Here is a 17,786-nt window from a genome sequence, read left to right as displayed (position 1 = left end):
AGAAGCTGCCTGATTATGAATCAGCCTTCTTAGGGAGGTGGGCCCGGCCCCCCTCACTTAAGATCTCCATGAGGTGGTTGAAGATGGTTTTATTCAGGACTGCATTTGATTAAGACTCTGGCAGCCCTAAACTGTGATTTTAAATTTTGGGTTTTATGTATTTTATCTGTATTGTCAGCCCGCCGTGAGCTCCCTAAAAAAGAACACAGCTAATAAATGTTTGGAATGAATAAATCTAGAGCAGTACACAGGAATTGCTCCGTGTTAAATCTTGTAGGAGACTATGCAGGCCCAAGTGTGTCTTTTAAAATACCCAGATGGTCCTTTCCTTGTTTGCTGTGCACAACCGGGGCGGCGGGAGGGGTGTGGGGGGAAGAGTCCATTTTTGTTTTAAAATAAAATTGCTCCAGAAGCCGGATTTGGTGGCTTTCTTTCCTTCTTCTGTTGGCCTGTTTCCAAACACAAGCTCTTCTAGGAGGAAAATCTAGCCACGCTTCTTGGCGCTGTGCTTAGCTTCATTTTGTAATCAGCTGCAGCTCCTAGGCGTGGCCGTTCCACTGATCCCTCGCCTGGCTGTGTTGAAACCCAAGCCCCATTGATATCTCCTGTGCTTGCAACCGGGGAGTGATTGAATGCAAACATCTTGTTGGGCTGACGGATCCCTCTTGACATCCGGCTGTGTCGACACGAAAATAAATAAACGCTCCCCTTCGCCTCCACATGAGCACTGAGCCGCCTCCTCCGATTGGTCGCACCCCTTTCCAGCTTTGCAGCCCATTGGCTTCCCCAGGGTGAGGTCCTCGAATGTCTTGGGCAATTGGCCAGGCCTTGTGTCGGTTTGTACTCGGCTGGATAGATGTTGCATGCTGCAGGCGCTGGGCTGATGTGGGACCAGGGGAGTGACAGCCAATCGCTGCGCTACCAGACTGTGGTGTGCTAGTACCAGAGATTCATCCGCCTTCCCCTAGAATAAGGGAGCTTTTTGTTTGGGCTCTGATTCCAGAAATGTTGACACACTGATCCATCATTTCCAGGAACCAAACTCTTCCATTTCAATCGTCTGCTCACCTGCCCCGTAGAAGACATGCAAGAAACAGTCACATTTCCAAAGACTGGGATCAAAAGAATTGTCCATGCCAAAAGAATTGTCCATGTTCGTGCTGCCTCACGAAAAACATTTTTGGGGGTGCCAATTAGAAATTTACTTCCCTGGTCAGTTGCCAGAACGGGAGATAGAATTGCAAACTTCTTGTTCAGGTAAGGCAGTGACCAGGAGAGACAATGTAATTTTCCTTAAAGGAATTCAGATTGGCATCTCTAATTCATCCGCACAACAGCCTTGTGATGTAGGTGAGGCTGAAAGAGACAGACCGTAAGGAAGGTGCGCTTGCATGGTTACTGTTCTTAGCTTCCTCTTGAGTAGTGCAGCATCTGAGAAACTGTTACTAGTCTGAAGTGGGGGATTCCACCAGCTAAGCAGACAGTCTCTGAGTAAGCAAGAAAGCTTCAGCTTCTTCAGTTGGGAATATTTTACTTCTTCCTCAGCAAAGCAGCATACAGTAAAGAATGAAACCACATACACAATTAAAAAAAACGCAACAGCACTTTGGCTACATTGATAAATAAAGCAATCAAACAGAACTAGTTAACAAGTTTGAAAAAAAGCCGTTCAATCAGGACCCCCCCCCCCCTTGCTGAACATTTAGCTGTTAACCACAAATTTCAGATTACGCTCATTGACACTTTCACTGTAGGCTTGGGTGTGTATGTGAAAAACTTTCTGTTTAGTGGAAAGGAACTCTGTACATGTTTGGAAGTAAAGTGGCAGAATTTACACTGCAATTTTCCCCCCATAGACTTGAATAACTCTGCATGTGGATCTAGGAACTGAACATACGTTGATACCTGGAATCCAGTTTGCACTTGAAATTGACAGTACAATCCCTGTCACTTTCGCTGGGACTTAAATCAGTGGTTTGCTTTTTAGGACCTACATCCTATACACAATCATTTATTTAAAATACTTACATTCCACCTTCTAGCAATTATCCTGTCAAGACAGCCTCCAAGTAATTTGAAAAATAGAATTATAATTAAAGTCAAAGTGACCAATGTTGACAACAGCACTAAAACAGTAAAATATCTAGCAAAGATAAAACCACCCATAATTAACAGCCACAGCATAACAGTGTGGTGTGATGGTTAGAGCATGAGTGGAGGACCTGGGAGTCCTAGGTTCAAAACCCTGCTCTGCCACGGAAGAAGAGTTTGGATTTATACCCGCTTTCCCTACTGCAAGGAGTCTCAAGGCGGCTTACAATCACAGTCCTTTACTTTCCCCACAATAGACACCTTGTGAGCTAAGAGAGTTTGGAGAGAACTGCGACTGACAAGGTCACCCCGTAGGCTTCACGTGGAGAAGTGGGGAATTGAACCCGGTTCTTCAGATTAGAGTTCGCTGCTCATGTGGAGGAGTTGGGAATCAAACCAGGCAGTGGTGGGATTCAGCTGGTTCGCACCACTTCGGCAGAACAGGTTGTTAAAATGGTGCTTGTAAACAACCAGTTGTTAAATTATTTGAATCCCACCACTGAACCCGGTTCTCCAGATTAGAGTCCGTCTCCCTTAACCATATGCCATACTGCCGTGGTGGCGAACCTTTGGCACTCCAGATGTTATGGATTACAATTCCCATCAGCCCCTGCCAGCATGGCCAATTGGCAGGGCTGATGGGAATTGTAGTTCATAACATCTGGAGTGCCAAAGGTTCACCACCACTGCCATACTGCAAGCTTGCTGAGTGACCTTGGACCAGCCCTACATTCTCAGTGCAGCTTATCTCAAAGGGTGATTGTAAGGAGAAACGGGGGGGGGGGGGGGCTTTTGGTCCCCATGGACACTGAAGGTGAGGCATATGTGAAGTTAATAGAAGAGTTTGAAGAAGAGTTTGGATTTATATCCCCCCTTTCTCTTCTGCAGGAGACTCAAAGGGGCTGACAATCTCCTTGCCCTTCCCCCCTCACAACAAACATCCTGTGAGGTGGGTGGGGCTGAGAGAGCTCCGAGAAGCTGTGACTAGCCCAAGGTCACCCAGCTGGCGTGTGTGGGAGTGCACAGGCCAATCTGAATTCCCCAGATAAGCCTCCACAGCTCAGGCGGCAGAGCGGGGAATCAAACCCGGTTCCTCCAGATTAGATACACGAGCTCTTAACCTCCTATGCCACTGCTGTAATAAACCGATAAATGAGAGAGAAAGGGAGAAGGCAGTTTCGAATGCTGGTTTGTAGAGAGGGAACAGACCCCATTTTGCTTGGACTCCTGCATTCAAGCATCGTGCGGAAAAGACCTTGGGGTGAAGACTTTCTCAGCAGGGCTGGATTAAGCTCGTGCAGGGCTCACTGGGAGCATGGGAGATAGCACAAAGGACATCATGCTTGTGCACCTGACACAGCAAAGAGCCAACCAATGCCTTGCATGCACGCCGAACCCACAACTTGTACAATGTGGCATGCAATTCCCCGATGTGGAAACAGCAGAGTTGCCACATCATGAGAATATGGTGGGATGCCAGTTTGGCCAGACAGTGTGCAAACATCACCCGACACCGTTTCCCTATCGAGAAGCTTTCAGTCACCTTCCGAGTCAGGGGATGACTGATGCAAAGGGTGATGAAACCCCCCCCCCCCCCGCCCCCAGTTCCCCATCTTCAGAGGCCGTCCCCTCCTGCCCGTCTCCGCCGGTCGACCTGCTGAGTAGGAAATATACCCCTTATGTATTCAGTTCTTAAAATATATGTGCCTCACCTTTTCTTGGTGCCTCAAGGCAGCTTATGGCTCTAAACTGAAATTATAAATAGTGTGCTAAAACTCCATCCCCCCCACCCCCTTGGAAGGAGAGCCCTGCAGTATAAGCCCCATTAAAAACCCTATAGAATAAAACTGCCTTTCGTGCCTCTCATAAACACTAACAAGAACGGCACTCCCTGCCAATTGCCTGTATATTTTCTCCAACAGGGCAAAGTGTATCTTTTGGGGTGTATTTGAAGAAGACTGCATAGGGGAAGATGAGCCCCTCCCATATCCAAAGGGTTTTTTTCCCCCTTCTTTGCTGCTATTTAGCAGGGGTGAACAATGTATGGTGCTCCAGATGTTCATGGACTACAATTCCCATCATCCCTGCCAGCATGGCCTGATGGGAACTGTAGTCCATGAACATCTGGAGCGCCATAGGTTGGCCATCCCTGGCTACAGTCTCCTGGAGTTCCAGATGATAGATGTCAGTTCCCCTGGGGGACAAATGGCTGGGGGGATTCTTACTGTGCCACTTCGCTCTGGGGTACCTCCCCTCCCCAAACACGACCCTCTCCAAGGATGTACCCCTAAAATATCCAGGAATTTCCCGGCCCAGAGTTGGCAACCCTAGCTGAGCTGTCAAGAGGTCTGCTCAAGCATCTTCCAGCATCTTTTGTTTTTTTGACCTTGACCTGGGTTTAACAGCCATTCTTCCCAGGAAAATCTTTTAAGTCAAGAGGGGAGGGAGTCAGAGACTAGGGACCCCATCCCTTTAACTAAACTACAATTCCCAGAATACTTCGGGCGGGAAAGCCACGCCCTTTTAAAAAAAGTACAAGCCCAGCGCATGGCAGATATGCCCTATGCTTCTGCAGTGATTGAATGAATGAATGAATGAATGAACTGCCGGTTCAGACGCGATTCGACCCGCGTTTGGGAGCGAAGGAAAATATTTTCTCCCCACCGCAGCCCATCAAACAGGCGGGCCTGCCCCCGGCGCACTCTTTGTCCTTTGCCCTGGCGGAGGACTACATTGAGAATAGGTGGGGGGCGAAGCGTCTTATAAAAGCGCCCGGCAGGAGGCGGAGCCTGGCAGTCTCGTCTGAGCCGTCGGAGCTGCAGGTTCTCTCTTCGCTGCTGAGCCGCCAGACCTCGCCATGTCCCGGGAGCCGGAGATCATGGAGGCGCAGGTCATGTGGGAGCCGGACTCCAAGCGCAACACGCACATGGACCAGTTCCGGGCCGCCGTGGCCGCAGCCTACGGCATCCCCCTGGGTGAGTCGCAGCCCGGAGGCAGGGATGCTGCGGGCGGAGGGGACGCGTGTCCCGGCGCGCCTGCAAGGATGCCGCGTTGCATTGGGGGAGACAGGTGCAGAATCTGGCATCCCCCGGGCTTGGCAGCTGACAGGGGCAGGGTGGGTTGGAAAAATCTCTTTCAGGTGCCTCGCCTTAAGGAGCAGCCGCTAAAATTACAAAAAAATAAAAAAATTGAGATGGAGCTGCAAGTGATGGGTACTTCGAGCCTCCCTGTAAAGAGGCAGTATAGCTGCTAGGCGCCCGCCAGGCCTGGGAAAAGGGCTGTTGGTTTTGCCTCTTCGCCAGCCAGCTTCTTGCAGGCCACTGCGGATGGCTACACTTGGGTCCTGCCTGATTCAGTGGGATTCTTTTTGCTAATTTTATGATTTTAATTTTTTTTTATTTTATTAGGTTTGTACCCTGCCAGGCTTACAAACACCGTTAAAACATTGACAGATTCCTTTACTACAGGATGAAACCTAGTGCTGACGACTAATTCTAAAACCTAAAATCCATAGATGATAAACAATTAAGCAAACAGGCACCCTAAGCCTACAGTATAGTTCCTCGTTTAATGGTGATGCTTTATTTTTGCCAACACTTCCGCTGTTTTAAAAAAAACACAATTTGTCCAGTGTGCTCTAGTAAAGGTGTTGATCACATTTCTCTGAGCATATACAGAATGTGTCTTTCACTGCATATTTGAAGTAAGGAATGGAGCTTCTTTTCCGTGCAGATGGGAGACCCTCTTTGTAAAGTGAAATTCTGGTTCAGCATTTTGGTCAGAGTCTGTACTTCCGCTGCCAATTAAAAAAACCATTCTTACTCTTAAAACACACCTATGTTCCAACTACCTAGATCACCTGTGCACATTTCATGACTGAGTGTAGTACTGTAAAGCTGGGAATTCAGCATCTAAGAAGGTGTCAGTATCTAACATACTGAATTGCAGATGCTCAGTTTGGCCTTTGTGTGTGTCTTTTCTCCACAACCCAAGTAAGAACCCTGTAAGGTTGGCCAGTCTTGCTATACCAATATTATGGCTGTGTGCTGACTGCAGGGTTGCGTGGCTTGTGTTAAGCCCACCTGGAGAGTTGGCGGCTGAGTTGTCCCTGGCTCAGATTCTTAAATAGTATTCTGTGCCGGCTCTCCAGAGGAGCGCAGCATTTGGGTTTCTTGGGCTGCAAATGTCAGCGGAGTGGGGATAGATGTAGTGACGGATGGGAACGTCGTGTTGAGAACTCCGTGGCATTTGGAGGTGGGAATGGCATTGCACAAGCGTTTGGAGTGTAACACGGAGAAAGGGAGGAGGCGTGTGAAATAGATGGAGCGTGGATGAGAGCACGCAAGGAAAGAGTACGCAGGGCAAGAGAATCTAGTGTCAAAGATCATTCTGCCGGAAGTGCTCTCTAAATGAAAAGATGGCAGCGCAGGAGCTCCCCATAGCTCCGAAAAAGGTGCTTGCGGAGCTGGAAAAAGCACAGAAAAGGACAGCTGGGTCAGTTACAAGCCAGAGCATACAAGATGATCCAGAAACAGATATTGCAAGAAGAAAACCTCTGTCTGGCTCACAGAACAGTGTTAAAACTACACCTTTAATTACAAACAAGTTATCCACGTTTTGTATTTTTCTTTATTGTGGGTGTTTTGGTCTTTTGATACAGACTTTTTAATTATTTCTATTAAAGGTATAGCTTTAATGCTGTTCTTTGAGCCAGACAGAGGTTTACTTTTTGCATTACAATTGCAAACTGGGCCAGTTGATGGGTGGGTGTGCTGTTTTTGATTAGGGCCTTTTCAGTTTACAGAAAAAGACGAAGGCAGCGGAGTCCAACTCTGGTGCCCCAGATGTTCATGGACTACGATTCCCACCAGTCCCTGCCAGCATGGCTAATGGCAATGGTGGCAGGGACTGATGGGAATTGTAGTCCATGAACATCTGGGGCACCAGAGTTGGACACCCCCTGGACTAAGGGGAGGGGACCAATGATGAAGGCTTATGAAATTATGCTTGGGGTACAGAACGCAGAACTTGGCTTCCTCTCCCGTAATAATGACGTCTGTTCCCCAACCTTTTGAGCCTTAGCTCCATGCAAGCCGATGTCATCTCTGCCTTTAGTTGTATGGGGCTAGGGCAGTGATGGTGAACCTTTTCGAGACCGAGTGCCCAAATTGCGACCCAAAACCCACTTATTTATCGCAAAGTGCCAACATGGCAATTTAACCTGAATACTGTGGTTTCAGTTTAGAAAAAAACAGTTGGCTCCGAGGCATGCGTTACTCGGGAGTAAGCTTGGTGGTAGTCAGTGGCTTTGCTTTGAAGCAACCGTGCAATTTTTCCAACGGATGAATCACGACCCTAGGAGGGTTTACTCAGAAGCAAGCCCCATTGCCAGTAACCGAGCTCACTCCCAGGTAAAGGATCACACTAGTTCTTCGCATGAAAATCAGTGGAGTTTAACAGCGTTTAACTGGGTTACCTACACGGCTTCCCCAAAACTAGGTGTTAGGTTTAATGCTAATAATCGAGCCCAGTGGCCCAGGCCAGCCTAGATGTGTGTGGGGGGCACTCTGTTTGTGTGTGCCCACAGAGAGGGCTCTGAGTGCCACCTCTGGCACCTGTGCCATAGGTTCGCCACCACTGGGCTAGGGAGAAAGTAGCAGCCGTTGTAAAATATTTCCGGGGGGCAGGGGAAAGGGCCGTTCTTCTCCAGCACAATTGTGTTCCCATGTCCCACAGACGTGAAGGGACATGATTCACTCCTTGGATTCCTTTTGTGGAGCAAAAGGTAGCGTCAGTGTTGCAATCTCAAGGGCCCAAAGGATGGTTGCAGAAAGCCCGTGTGGCAAGACCTGAGTAGGTCATGGGACAAGTTCTCATGTGCAGAGGATGCTGATTGGGATGGGGCTTGCGTGGGGGGAGAGCTCCTGGTGGATCATGCCCCAAGGGTCAGACCTGGCGTCCCTCGCTCCGCCGCTGGTGATGCTAACCAGATGGCTGCTCCCTGAAGCAACCGTTTTGCCTTGCGTAAAGGTTGGGCTGTTCTATCTTGATTTTACCCCAAGGAATTCAGGGCAGGTACACGGCTCTCTCTCCAACCCTGTGAGGTAGGCCATGCAGACAGAGTGACTGGCCCAAGACTGGGAGGAGAGCCAAAGGCCAGGTAGCATAAAGGGGGGGGGGTCCATCAGAGCCCTTCTGGTCGCCTCCAGAGCCCTTCTGGTCCATCAGAGCCCCACATTGATGGAGTTTGTTGGTGCTGGGGATATGGAGCAGGTGATTTGTTTACCTGATTCTCGGTACTTGGTGTAGCTGTTGCTAGCCAGGAAGACGGGATAAGAGGAAGAGGAGTTCGGATCTATACACTGCCACTTTCTAACTTAAGGAATATCGAAGGGGCTTACAATTTTCTTCTTTTCTGCTCCTCGGAACAGACACCACAGGTGTGAGAGAGTTTGGAGAGAACTGTGACTAGCCCAAGGTCACCCAGCAGGCTTCATGTGTTGGAGTGGGGGAGCAAATCTGGTTCACCAAATAAGAGCCCGCCACTCGTGGATGTGTGGGGAAACAAACCTGGTTCTCCGGATTAGAGTCCACCTGCGTTTAACCACTACACCCCACTGACTGAGCATTATAGCAGAATGAGGATTTGAATTTGGCTTTCCCAGGTTCCCTAACCCTTACACTAGATTCCCTTTGTCTCCTCTTGTGACCTATGAATAGGTCAAGGTTCAAAGCTGGAGCTGCAGTCATGTACATGGGACACAGGCAAGATTTCCTCTTTGCAGCTGTGCAAAAGCTTTTGAAACGGCGGCTGTTCGGCACATGGGGCGCCTGTACGTGTGGCCGTGCGTTGAGATGATTTTGAATGGTGTCTGTCTTTCAGGAACATGTGTCCCCTCCATTATACTGAGGAAATTAGGCCGTTCTGTTTGCTGTTGGTAATTTAGTGGCTTCTGTGTCCCTGGTAGCTGAAGGGCCGGCCCCCTAATGGGTCCCATGTGCTTCTTCTGGTCCATCAGAACCCAAGATTGATGGAGTTGCTCTCTGCCGGGGTTATGGCGTTTGGAGTGGTTTCTGCTAGCCAGGAGGACATTTGGTTCTGCTTGTCTTCCGCAGGTCATAACAGGGGAGGCAGGCGCTAATTGCTTCTCAGCAAACAAATCGGAGTAGTAATGACTTAAAGGACAAATCGAAACAGGTGGCTTTTTTGAGGGTTGCAAACGGTTAGCAGGCTCGGCTCATCGACTGACCATGGGAACCAGCCGGTCAGGTCAGCATCGCGGTTTGTCCTGTCCAAAGACTGTCTTGTGTATCCCTTCCAGTTGGCACCAAGCTCATTGGTCTGAATTTGCTCCCTGGCGGTGCCTCGGTTTCTATAATCGTAACCCTTCTGCCGTTTCCAGTAGCAGACTTCCAGGGTTCAAAATGGGGTTACCTCTAGAACAGGGGTCTGCAGCCTGCGGCTCTCCAGATGTTCATGAACTACAATTCCCATCAGCCCCCTGCCAGCATGGCCAATTGGCCAATGATGGAAATTGTAGTTCATGAACATCTGGAGAGCTGCAGGTTGCAGACCCCTGCTCTAGAACAGGGTGGAGGAGGAGGAGGAGGAGAATTCCTTTCTGCAGTCTGATGTGAACCCATGGCTGAAGTTGGCTGACGCAGAATCAGCCCTGGCTTTCCTGGGTCTCAAGTGAAAGTCTTCCTCATCACTTGCTTCCTGGTTCTTTTAAATGAAGATCCTGGGGATTGAACCTGGAAACCTCAGCACGCCAAGGACGTGTTTAATCATTGAGCTACGGCCCTTTCCCTGAAACTGGACTGAGCGTATTCCATGGAATGCCCGGGGCAGTTGATGGGGTGAACATGGGGAGAGACGAGGGTTGCTTTCATAGAATCATAGAGTTGGAAGAGACTCCAAGGGCCATCAAGTCCAATCCCCTGCCATGCAGGAACACACAATTAAAGCACTCCCGACATATCTTCATCTAGCCCAGGGGTAGGGAACCTGCGGCTCTCCAGATGTTCCGGAACTACAAATCCCATCAGCCTCTGTCAGTATGGCCAATTGGCCATGCTGGTAGGGGCTGATGGGAATTGTAGTTCCTAAACATCTGGAGAGCCGCAGGTTCCCTACCCCTGATCTAGCCTCTGTTTAAAAACCTCCAAAGAAGGAGACTCCACCGAACTCCGAGCTAGTGCATTCCACTGTCAAACAGCCCTGACTGTCAGGAAGTTTTTCCTGAGGTTTAGGTGGGATCTCTTTTCCTGCTCCTTGAATCCATTGCTCTGTGTCCTAGTCTCTGGAGCAGCAGGAAACAAGCTTGCTCCCTCCCCAACATGACATCACTTCAGATATCTAAACATGGCTACCATGTCACCTCTTAACCTTCTCTTCACCAAAGTGAACATACCTAGCTCCCTAAGTCTCTCCTCGTAGGGCATGGATTCCAGACCATTTGTCCATTTTGGTTGCCCTCCTCTGGACCCGTTCCAGCTTGTCAATATCCTTCTTGAATTGCGGTGCCCAGAACTGGACTCAATTTTCCAGGTGAGGTCTAACCAATGCAGAATAGAGAGGTACAATTATATCCCTCGATCTGGACACAATACTCCCATTGATACAGTCTAATATGGATGTATGCTTAACTTGCAGCCAACTACAATGAACTCTACCAGTGGTCGGTGGAACACTACGCAGATTTCTGGGCGGAATTCTGGAAGTTCAGCGGGCTTACCTTCTCCCGTCTGTATACAGAGGTGAGCAGTGGAGCAACTGGCAATCTAATCTGTCCGCTTTGTTTTCGCAATCTAATCTGCCCGCTTTGTTTGAGGAAGTGCCATGTTTGATTTGCAAAATCAATGTGGCCTCACGTTGGCACAGGCATTGGAGAAGGGCGGGTCTGCTTTCTGCACACCTTCACACACGTGGATGCATGACTGGTAACTTTGTGACTCTGAAGGTGCCAGCCGCAGATGCAGGCGAAATGTCAGGAGAAAATGCTACTGGAAAATGCTACATACAGCAGCCCAGAAGCCCCACAACACCCCAACTTTGTGACTTTTTGGATAAATATGTAAATTGTGAGGGTTGGCTATGGAGCGCATTTCCCACACGTTAAATCACCGTTTCACGCTTGGGCCCGAAGTGACCAACCTGTGAAGCTCTCACAATTGGCAGATGTGTATTTTCATAGTTTCGGGTTTAGTGGGCTGTTTTTTAAAAAATGGTCTTCCGGGTGTGATGTGAATGGAGTTAGAGTGCATATACACATCCATACAGTCCGGCAATAGAATTGCGGTGCGTTGGATCTGCGGACCAGCTGTATCTCAGCAATGGGATAAATGCTTTTCATGTATTGTCGAAGGCTTTCACGGCTGGAATCACTGGGGTGCTGTGTGGTTTCCGGGCTGTATGGCCGTGTTCTAGCAGCGTTCTCTCCTGACGTTTCGCCTGCATCTGTAGCTGGCATCTTCAGAGGATCTGAAGATGCCAGCCACAGATGCAGGCGAAACGTCAGGAGAGAATGCTGCTAGAACACGGCCATACAGCCCGGAAACCACACAGCACCCCAATGCTTTACATGTGTCGAGATCAGATTTCTTCTGAAAGGGCTTTCGTGGGCAGCTCTCAGAATGACCTGAAGCTTCAAATGTAAAATTTCCGGTTAATTTGAACCCATGGGGGAAAAAAATCTGTGTGCCCCAGTTGCTGGAGCTACGGTTCCCAACCTCCACGGAGTGACTGGAGATCCCTGCTGTTAGAACTGATCTCCAGATGACAGGTCAGTTTGCATGGAGAAAACAGATGCTTTGGAAGGTGGGGGCATTATATCCCATTTATACCCCATTGAAGCCCCTCCCCAAACGCTGTCCTCCTCAGGCCCCACCCCTAAACCTCTGAGTATTTCCCAACTTGTAGTTGGCAACCCTAGGGGGCTCTCAGCCAAACTACCTCACAGGGTGGTGGTTCTGAGAATCAAACGGACGAGGAGAAAAGGATGCTGTACGCCACTTTAGGCCCAGTCTGGAGCAAGTGGGGTATAAGTAGCAAAATAACGTCTGTGCCCATTCTAACAGGTGATCGACTCTTCGAAAGGCGTTGCAGATGTTCCAGAGTGGTTTAAAGGCAGCCGGCTCAACTATGCGGAAAACCTCCTGAAACACAAGGAGAATGATAAAATTGCCCTCTATGCTGCGCGTGAGTATCCCCGATGCATCTTCATTTGTTTGGTTTCTGCCCTGCCTGTCTGGCAAAACACTTCCGGTGGGAAGCAAATGTAAAATCCAGTGCAAAAAAAATACAGTGGAACCTCGGTTTTCATTGGTAATCCGTCCAAAAAGAATCAATGAAAACCGAAACGGATGAAAACCGAGGCAAACTTTTCCATAGGAATCAATGTAAATCCAATTAATCCGTTCTAGGCACTCAAAAAAACATACCAAAAACACATTTTTGGTGAATAAATATAGTGTTTAATGCTGAAAACAGTAACAAACAATAACACTAGGACCAGCTTCAGAGCCAGTGGACCAATGTCGTGCCAGAAAGCTGTCCAAAGAGGTCTGTTTTTGACGCCTCTTTAAGATTTGTCTGAAATGGGGCAAGACATTGTCAATAAACAAGTTGCAGACACGGCCTTCAACAGCTTTGTCCGGGTGATTTTTCTCCACAAACCCCTGCACCTTTCTGCAAATCGACGAAAACCGAGGCAAATCGATGAAAACCGAGACAAATTTTTCACTGGAAAAATTGATGAAAACCGAAACCGATGAAAACCTAAGGCAATGAAAACCGAGGTTCCACTGTACAACAGATTCTGTAAAACCTTAACTAGAGGCAGTAAAAAGAATGCTTGCTCATGTTAACGTTTAATTAAAACTGTAACGGTAATGCAAGCGCAACAGTAAACCACAGCTAATTCTTTATACATTTGTAGCACTGGTAGAAACATAATGCGCCGCCACATTTCCTCAGCACCACTTAATCTTAAGAGTGGCAAGCAGCGACCCGCAGACATTAGCCAAAAACCGAAGCAGTTGACAGGAAGCTATTTTTACCTCAAAACATTTTCACTTGGTTTGGACTGATGGCAAAGGCTGCTACTGGCGAGCTTCTTGTGGAAGATTGTTCCGCATGTGTGGTGTCGCCAACTGGGAAGGCCCTGTCAGACCTCCGTTCAGATGAAGATAGGATGCTATGGGAGCAGGCAGTCCATGGGATGTAGTGGTTAAGAACAGGCGAACTGTGTTTGATTCTCCATTCTTCTCCATGTGTGGTGGACGCTTGTCTGGCCAACTGGATTTGTTTCCCCGCTCCTACACATTTATTTATTTTTAAATTTTCCACCCCGCCCATCCCTGAAGTCTGAATGACCTTGGGCTAATCACAGTTCTCTCAGAACTCTCTCAGCCTCACCTGCCTCACCAGGTGTCTGTTGTGGGGAGAGGAAGGGAAAGGAGCTTGTAAGCCATTTTGAGATTCCATACAGGAGAAAAGCGAGTTTTAAACCCAACTCTTCTTCTTCTTCTTCTTCTTGGTGTTGCTGGTGTTCATGGCTTTCTGAAGCTCTGGATGCATGTCACAGAGCAAATTGGTCTTTGCAGGCTCATCACTCCCCTCACAGCCCACAATTTGGGCTTTGCTGCAGCATGAATTAATTTTTATTTGTTTTACGAATGTTATATCCGGCCATTCTGCCTGCAAGGGCCCCCGAGGCCGCTAACCAATCAAAATATAGTTAATAGAACCACCAATTTAAAAAATTTGGAACAACTGAGAACTAAAACACATACAAAGACCCAAAATGACATTTAAAACCTTTCATGAGGAAGAAGGGGTGGGAGTGTGGAATTCCTGAGGCAAAGTCAAGTGAAACAAAGATGTCTGTGTCTTCACCTGCTGGCAAAAGGGAGCAATAGATGGGGACAGACCAAATCTCCTTGGGGAGTGGGGTTCCAGAGCTTGGAATCTCCTTGGGGAGGAGGTTCCAGAGCTTGGAATCTCCTTGGGGAGGGGGTTCCAGAGCTTGGAATCTCCTTGGGGAGGGGGTTCCAGAGCTTGGAATCTCCTTGGGGAGGGGGTTTCAGAGCTTGGAATCTCCTTGGGGAGGGGGTTCCAGAGCTTGGAATCTCCTTGGGGAGTGGGGTTCCAGAGCTTGGAATCTCCTTCAGGAGGGGGTTCCAGAGCTTGGAATCTCCTTGGGGTGGGGGTTCCAGAGCTTGGAATCTCCTTGGGGAGTGGGGTTCCAGAGCTTGGAATCTCCTTGGGGAGTGGGGTTCCAGAGCTTGGAATCTCCTTGGGGAGTGGGGTTCCAGAGCTTGGAATCTCCTTGGGGAGTGGGGTTCCAGAGCTTGGAATCTCCTTGGGGAGGGGGTTCCAGAGCTTTGGTAGCATGACCAAGAAAACCCTTTTCTGGCTTTCCGCCTTCCTGATTTCAGAAGTTCAGAGGAACCTGAAATAAGGTCTCCAAAGATGATCATAGTGGCTGGGTGGGATGCCAACCTCTGGGTGGGACCTGGAGATTTCGCACAAATACAATTGATGTCCAGGTTACCAAAATCGGTTCCCCTGGAGAAAATGACCGCTTTGGAGGGTGTGTTCTGTGGCATTACACTTTGCTGAGACTCCTCACCCCCAAATCCCCCCTTCAGGCTGTAGCCCCCAAAATCTCCAGGTAGTTTCCAACCAAGAACTGGCCACCCTATGCAAAGCGGAGTAAGCGGTCCTTCAGGTATGCAGCGTATTGAGCAGGCACACGAATCCGAATTGGCTTTTGGAGGGCTTCTCCTAGCAGCTTGTGTACCAAGGGCCCTCATCCATGTTGATTATCATAAGTCCACAAGGCCACAAGTCAACATAGCCAGTCCTTGCGAAGAGCTGGAGCGATTCTTTGCCTGCTCTCTGCTTCATTCGTGTCAAGATGTTCCCGGCCACCTTTGGGCTTCATTTTGTCTCGTGAGGTTTAGATTGTCGTCGTTTTCCCCAAACCAGTTGGATGTCTTTTCTTGCCTCTTCTTGCAAGTCATTCGCCAAACCTGCTTTTCTGGCCTCAGGAGTCATTTTGGCCTCCCGGGGGCGGCTCTTGCTTCACAAACCCGCCTTCGGAACTCCTGGGTCTTTTTCTCATCACTTCTCTGTGATGACATGTTCTGACAAGCCAAGTTGCACGGAGGTGGTTCTAATGGATTCAAAGTATAGTCCCCACCTCTCTGAAACGTAAGTGGACCATGAGGCCTTTCTAGGACATTCCAGCTCTGTGGAGATTCTAACGGTTTCCAAGAATAGTCCCCACCTCTTTAAGAGTTAAGTGGACCTCGTGGCCTATCTAGGACCTCCCAACTCTGTGGAGATTCTAACCGTTTCCAAGAATAGTCCCCACCTCTTTAAGAGTTAAGTGGACCTTGTGGCCTTTCTAGGATCTCCCAACTCTGTGGTGATTCTAACCGTTTCCAAGAATAGTCCCCACCTCTTTGAGAGTTAAGTGGACCTCGTGGCCTACCTAGGACCTCCCAACTCTGTGGAGATTCTAACCGTTTCCAAGAATAGTCCCCACCTTTTTAAGAATTAAGTGGCCCTTGTGGCCTATCTAGGACCTCCTAACTCTGTGGTGATTCTAAAGATGAGCCCCATCTCTGTAGAAGTTGTGGGTCAGGTAGCTTTTCTAAGCTTTCCTAATTCTATGGCAATTCCAACTGTTACAAAGGATAGTCCGCACCTCTTTTGAAGTTAAGTGAACTATGTGGCTTTTCTAGGACTTTCCAACTTTGTTGTTAATGACACAAAGAAACAAACAGGAATGAGATTCAGACCAACCTTTTTTTGTGGGGCAGCAGGGAGGGGGTGTGGGGCTTCAGCCCTCCCAACGCCAGCTCCTCCTTTTGGAGGGCCCTGTTTGTAACCAGCCCCTGCTCCATTTCACTAACAACAAAGTTGGAAAGTCCTAGAAGGCCCACATAGTTGACTTAACTAGTTGACTTAACCCGCTCTGCTTGCCACCAGCCCTCCCACTCATGTCTCCCTTGCCACTGGTCGTGTGCTGGTGCATGCTACCTCAACCGCTAGGGGAGCTCTGCCCCCCACTGTGTACCCCGACCCCTCACCTCTCACGCTCATTTCCCCTGAGGCTGCGGTGCAGAGAACATGGCTGTGAGCATGGAAGACGGAGTGGGGAAAGGGCAGGGTGTGGGGCAGAAGGGAGGCACATGGGCAGGCAGGACAGCGACAGTAACCCTCCCCCCGCACAACTGCCCCATCTCATGGTATGTTGATGCCGGCCCCACGTTCCCCTCTCCCCCCACCCCGCTGCCAAAGAGAGGGGGCTGGGGAAAAACAGCTGGCATAGAGATGAGACTAGCCCAGAGGTGTCCAACTCTGGTGCTTCAGATGTTGATGGACTACAGTTCCCATCAGCCGCTGCTGACCGTGCCAGCAAGGGCTGATGGGAATTGTAGTCCATGAATATCCGAAGCACCAGAGTTGGACACCAATTGGCCATGCTGGCAGGGACTGATGGGATTTATAGTCCATGAGCATCTGGAGAGCCACAGGTTGCAGACCCCTGCTGTAGATGAATCAAGGAGCGCCGCTCTGTCCCTGCCTCTCTCTGGTGGGGCTCCCACATCCCTTGTTTCGGCCATTAGTGGCAGCCAGAAGAGCTCGCTCCTGGCAGCGCCAGTCGGGAGCACGCTGAGATTTGTGCCCCCTGGGAATTAGCGGGGCGTCCAGCCCTGTTGCGGGGTTTGATGCACAGACTCTGAAAGAAGGGAGGGGATGGACGTGGGCTGCAGAAAGGGGGGAGAAGTCTGTTGCGGTCAGAGCTCACTGTCACAGGCAACCGCTTTTGGGGTTTTCCGGTTTCAGATTCTGCTGACCCTTGTTGCGTAGGAGCAGAAGAGGCCGGGCGAGGGCAGGAAAGCAACGCCGTCTTGCGTCCCTGCCCTCCGCTTCCCAGCTGTATTCTTTATAGAACTTAAGGAGATTAAGAACTGACTCAGCGTGGGACTTTTTAAGCTCCCGGTTCAATGCTGGAGCAAAGCTTCAAGGTCCTGAGGTTAAGAATAACTGGCAAGAAGCCTTACCAAGCAGTCGAGAGCCCGTTGGATGCTTAAAGGCAAATTGCTGCCTTCGTCAGCCGAGACCAACGTTCCCTATAAGCCACGCAAGTGCGCAGATGTGCAGCTGTTGCATTGGTGTTGCACAGATAAGGGGCCGCCCAGCAGGGGGAGCGCTCAGGCTCTTCAGCTCCTTGCAGCACCAAGGAACTTCTGTACAACAGCTAGGGATGCTCAGAGGGGCTATTGGCCAAGACCAATCACATTTTCACCCTGTCCTTCCTCTAGGGCAGGGGTCTGCAACCTGCGGCTCTCCAGATGTTCATGGACTACGATTCCCATCAGTTCTGCCAATTGGCCATGCGGGCAGGGGCTGATGGGATTTGTAGTCCATGAACATCTGGAGAGCCGCAGGTGGCAGACCCCTGCTCTAGAGAGTTTAGGGCAGTGGATATGGCTCTCCCTTTCTCCCCTTTTATCTTCTCAACAGCCCTGTGAGGTAGGCTAGGTTCAGAGGGAATGGCTGTCCGGAGTTGCCAGGGTGCACCCACGGATGATTGGATATTGAGCCACTGTTGTGGAATTGCATTAATTTGGAAATGGATTTTCTAGTTTGGATCAAGTCCAGAAGGTGTTTGATT

The 17,786-nt window shown here is 49.4% G+C and overlaps 1 protein-coding gene across 1 annotated transcript in view; it reads left to right on the top strand.

Annotated features, from left to right (window-relative positions):
• Positions 1-4,689: 4,689 nt before the first annotated feature.
• Positions 4,690-17,786, top strand: part of AACS (acetoacetyl-CoA synthetase) — a 63,257-nt gene continuing 50,160 nt past the window's right edge. The window contains exons 1-3 of the mRNA XM_048513861.1: positions 4,690-5,066; positions 10,748-10,851; positions 12,172-12,292. Of these exons, the coding sequence (XP_048369818.1) occupies positions 4,949-5,066; positions 10,748-10,851; positions 12,172-12,292 (343 nt within the window). The 5' untranslated portion in view covers positions 4,690-4,948. The remainder of the gene's footprint in view (positions 5,067-10,747; positions 10,852-12,171; positions 12,293-17,786) is intronic.

The sequence above is a fragment of the Sphaerodactylus townsendi genome, linkage group LG13 (genome assembly GCF_021028975.2).
Source record: "Sphaerodactylus townsendi isolate TG3544 linkage group LG13, MPM_Stown_v2.3, whole genome shotgun sequence".
In the NCBI taxonomy this organism is placed as follows: Eukaryota; Metazoa; Chordata; class Lepidosauria; order Squamata; family Sphaerodactylidae; genus Sphaerodactylus; species Sphaerodactylus townsendi.
The sequence above is the reverse complement of the archived record's forward strand: the minus strand, read 5'-3'. Positions and strand labels throughout refer to the sequence as shown.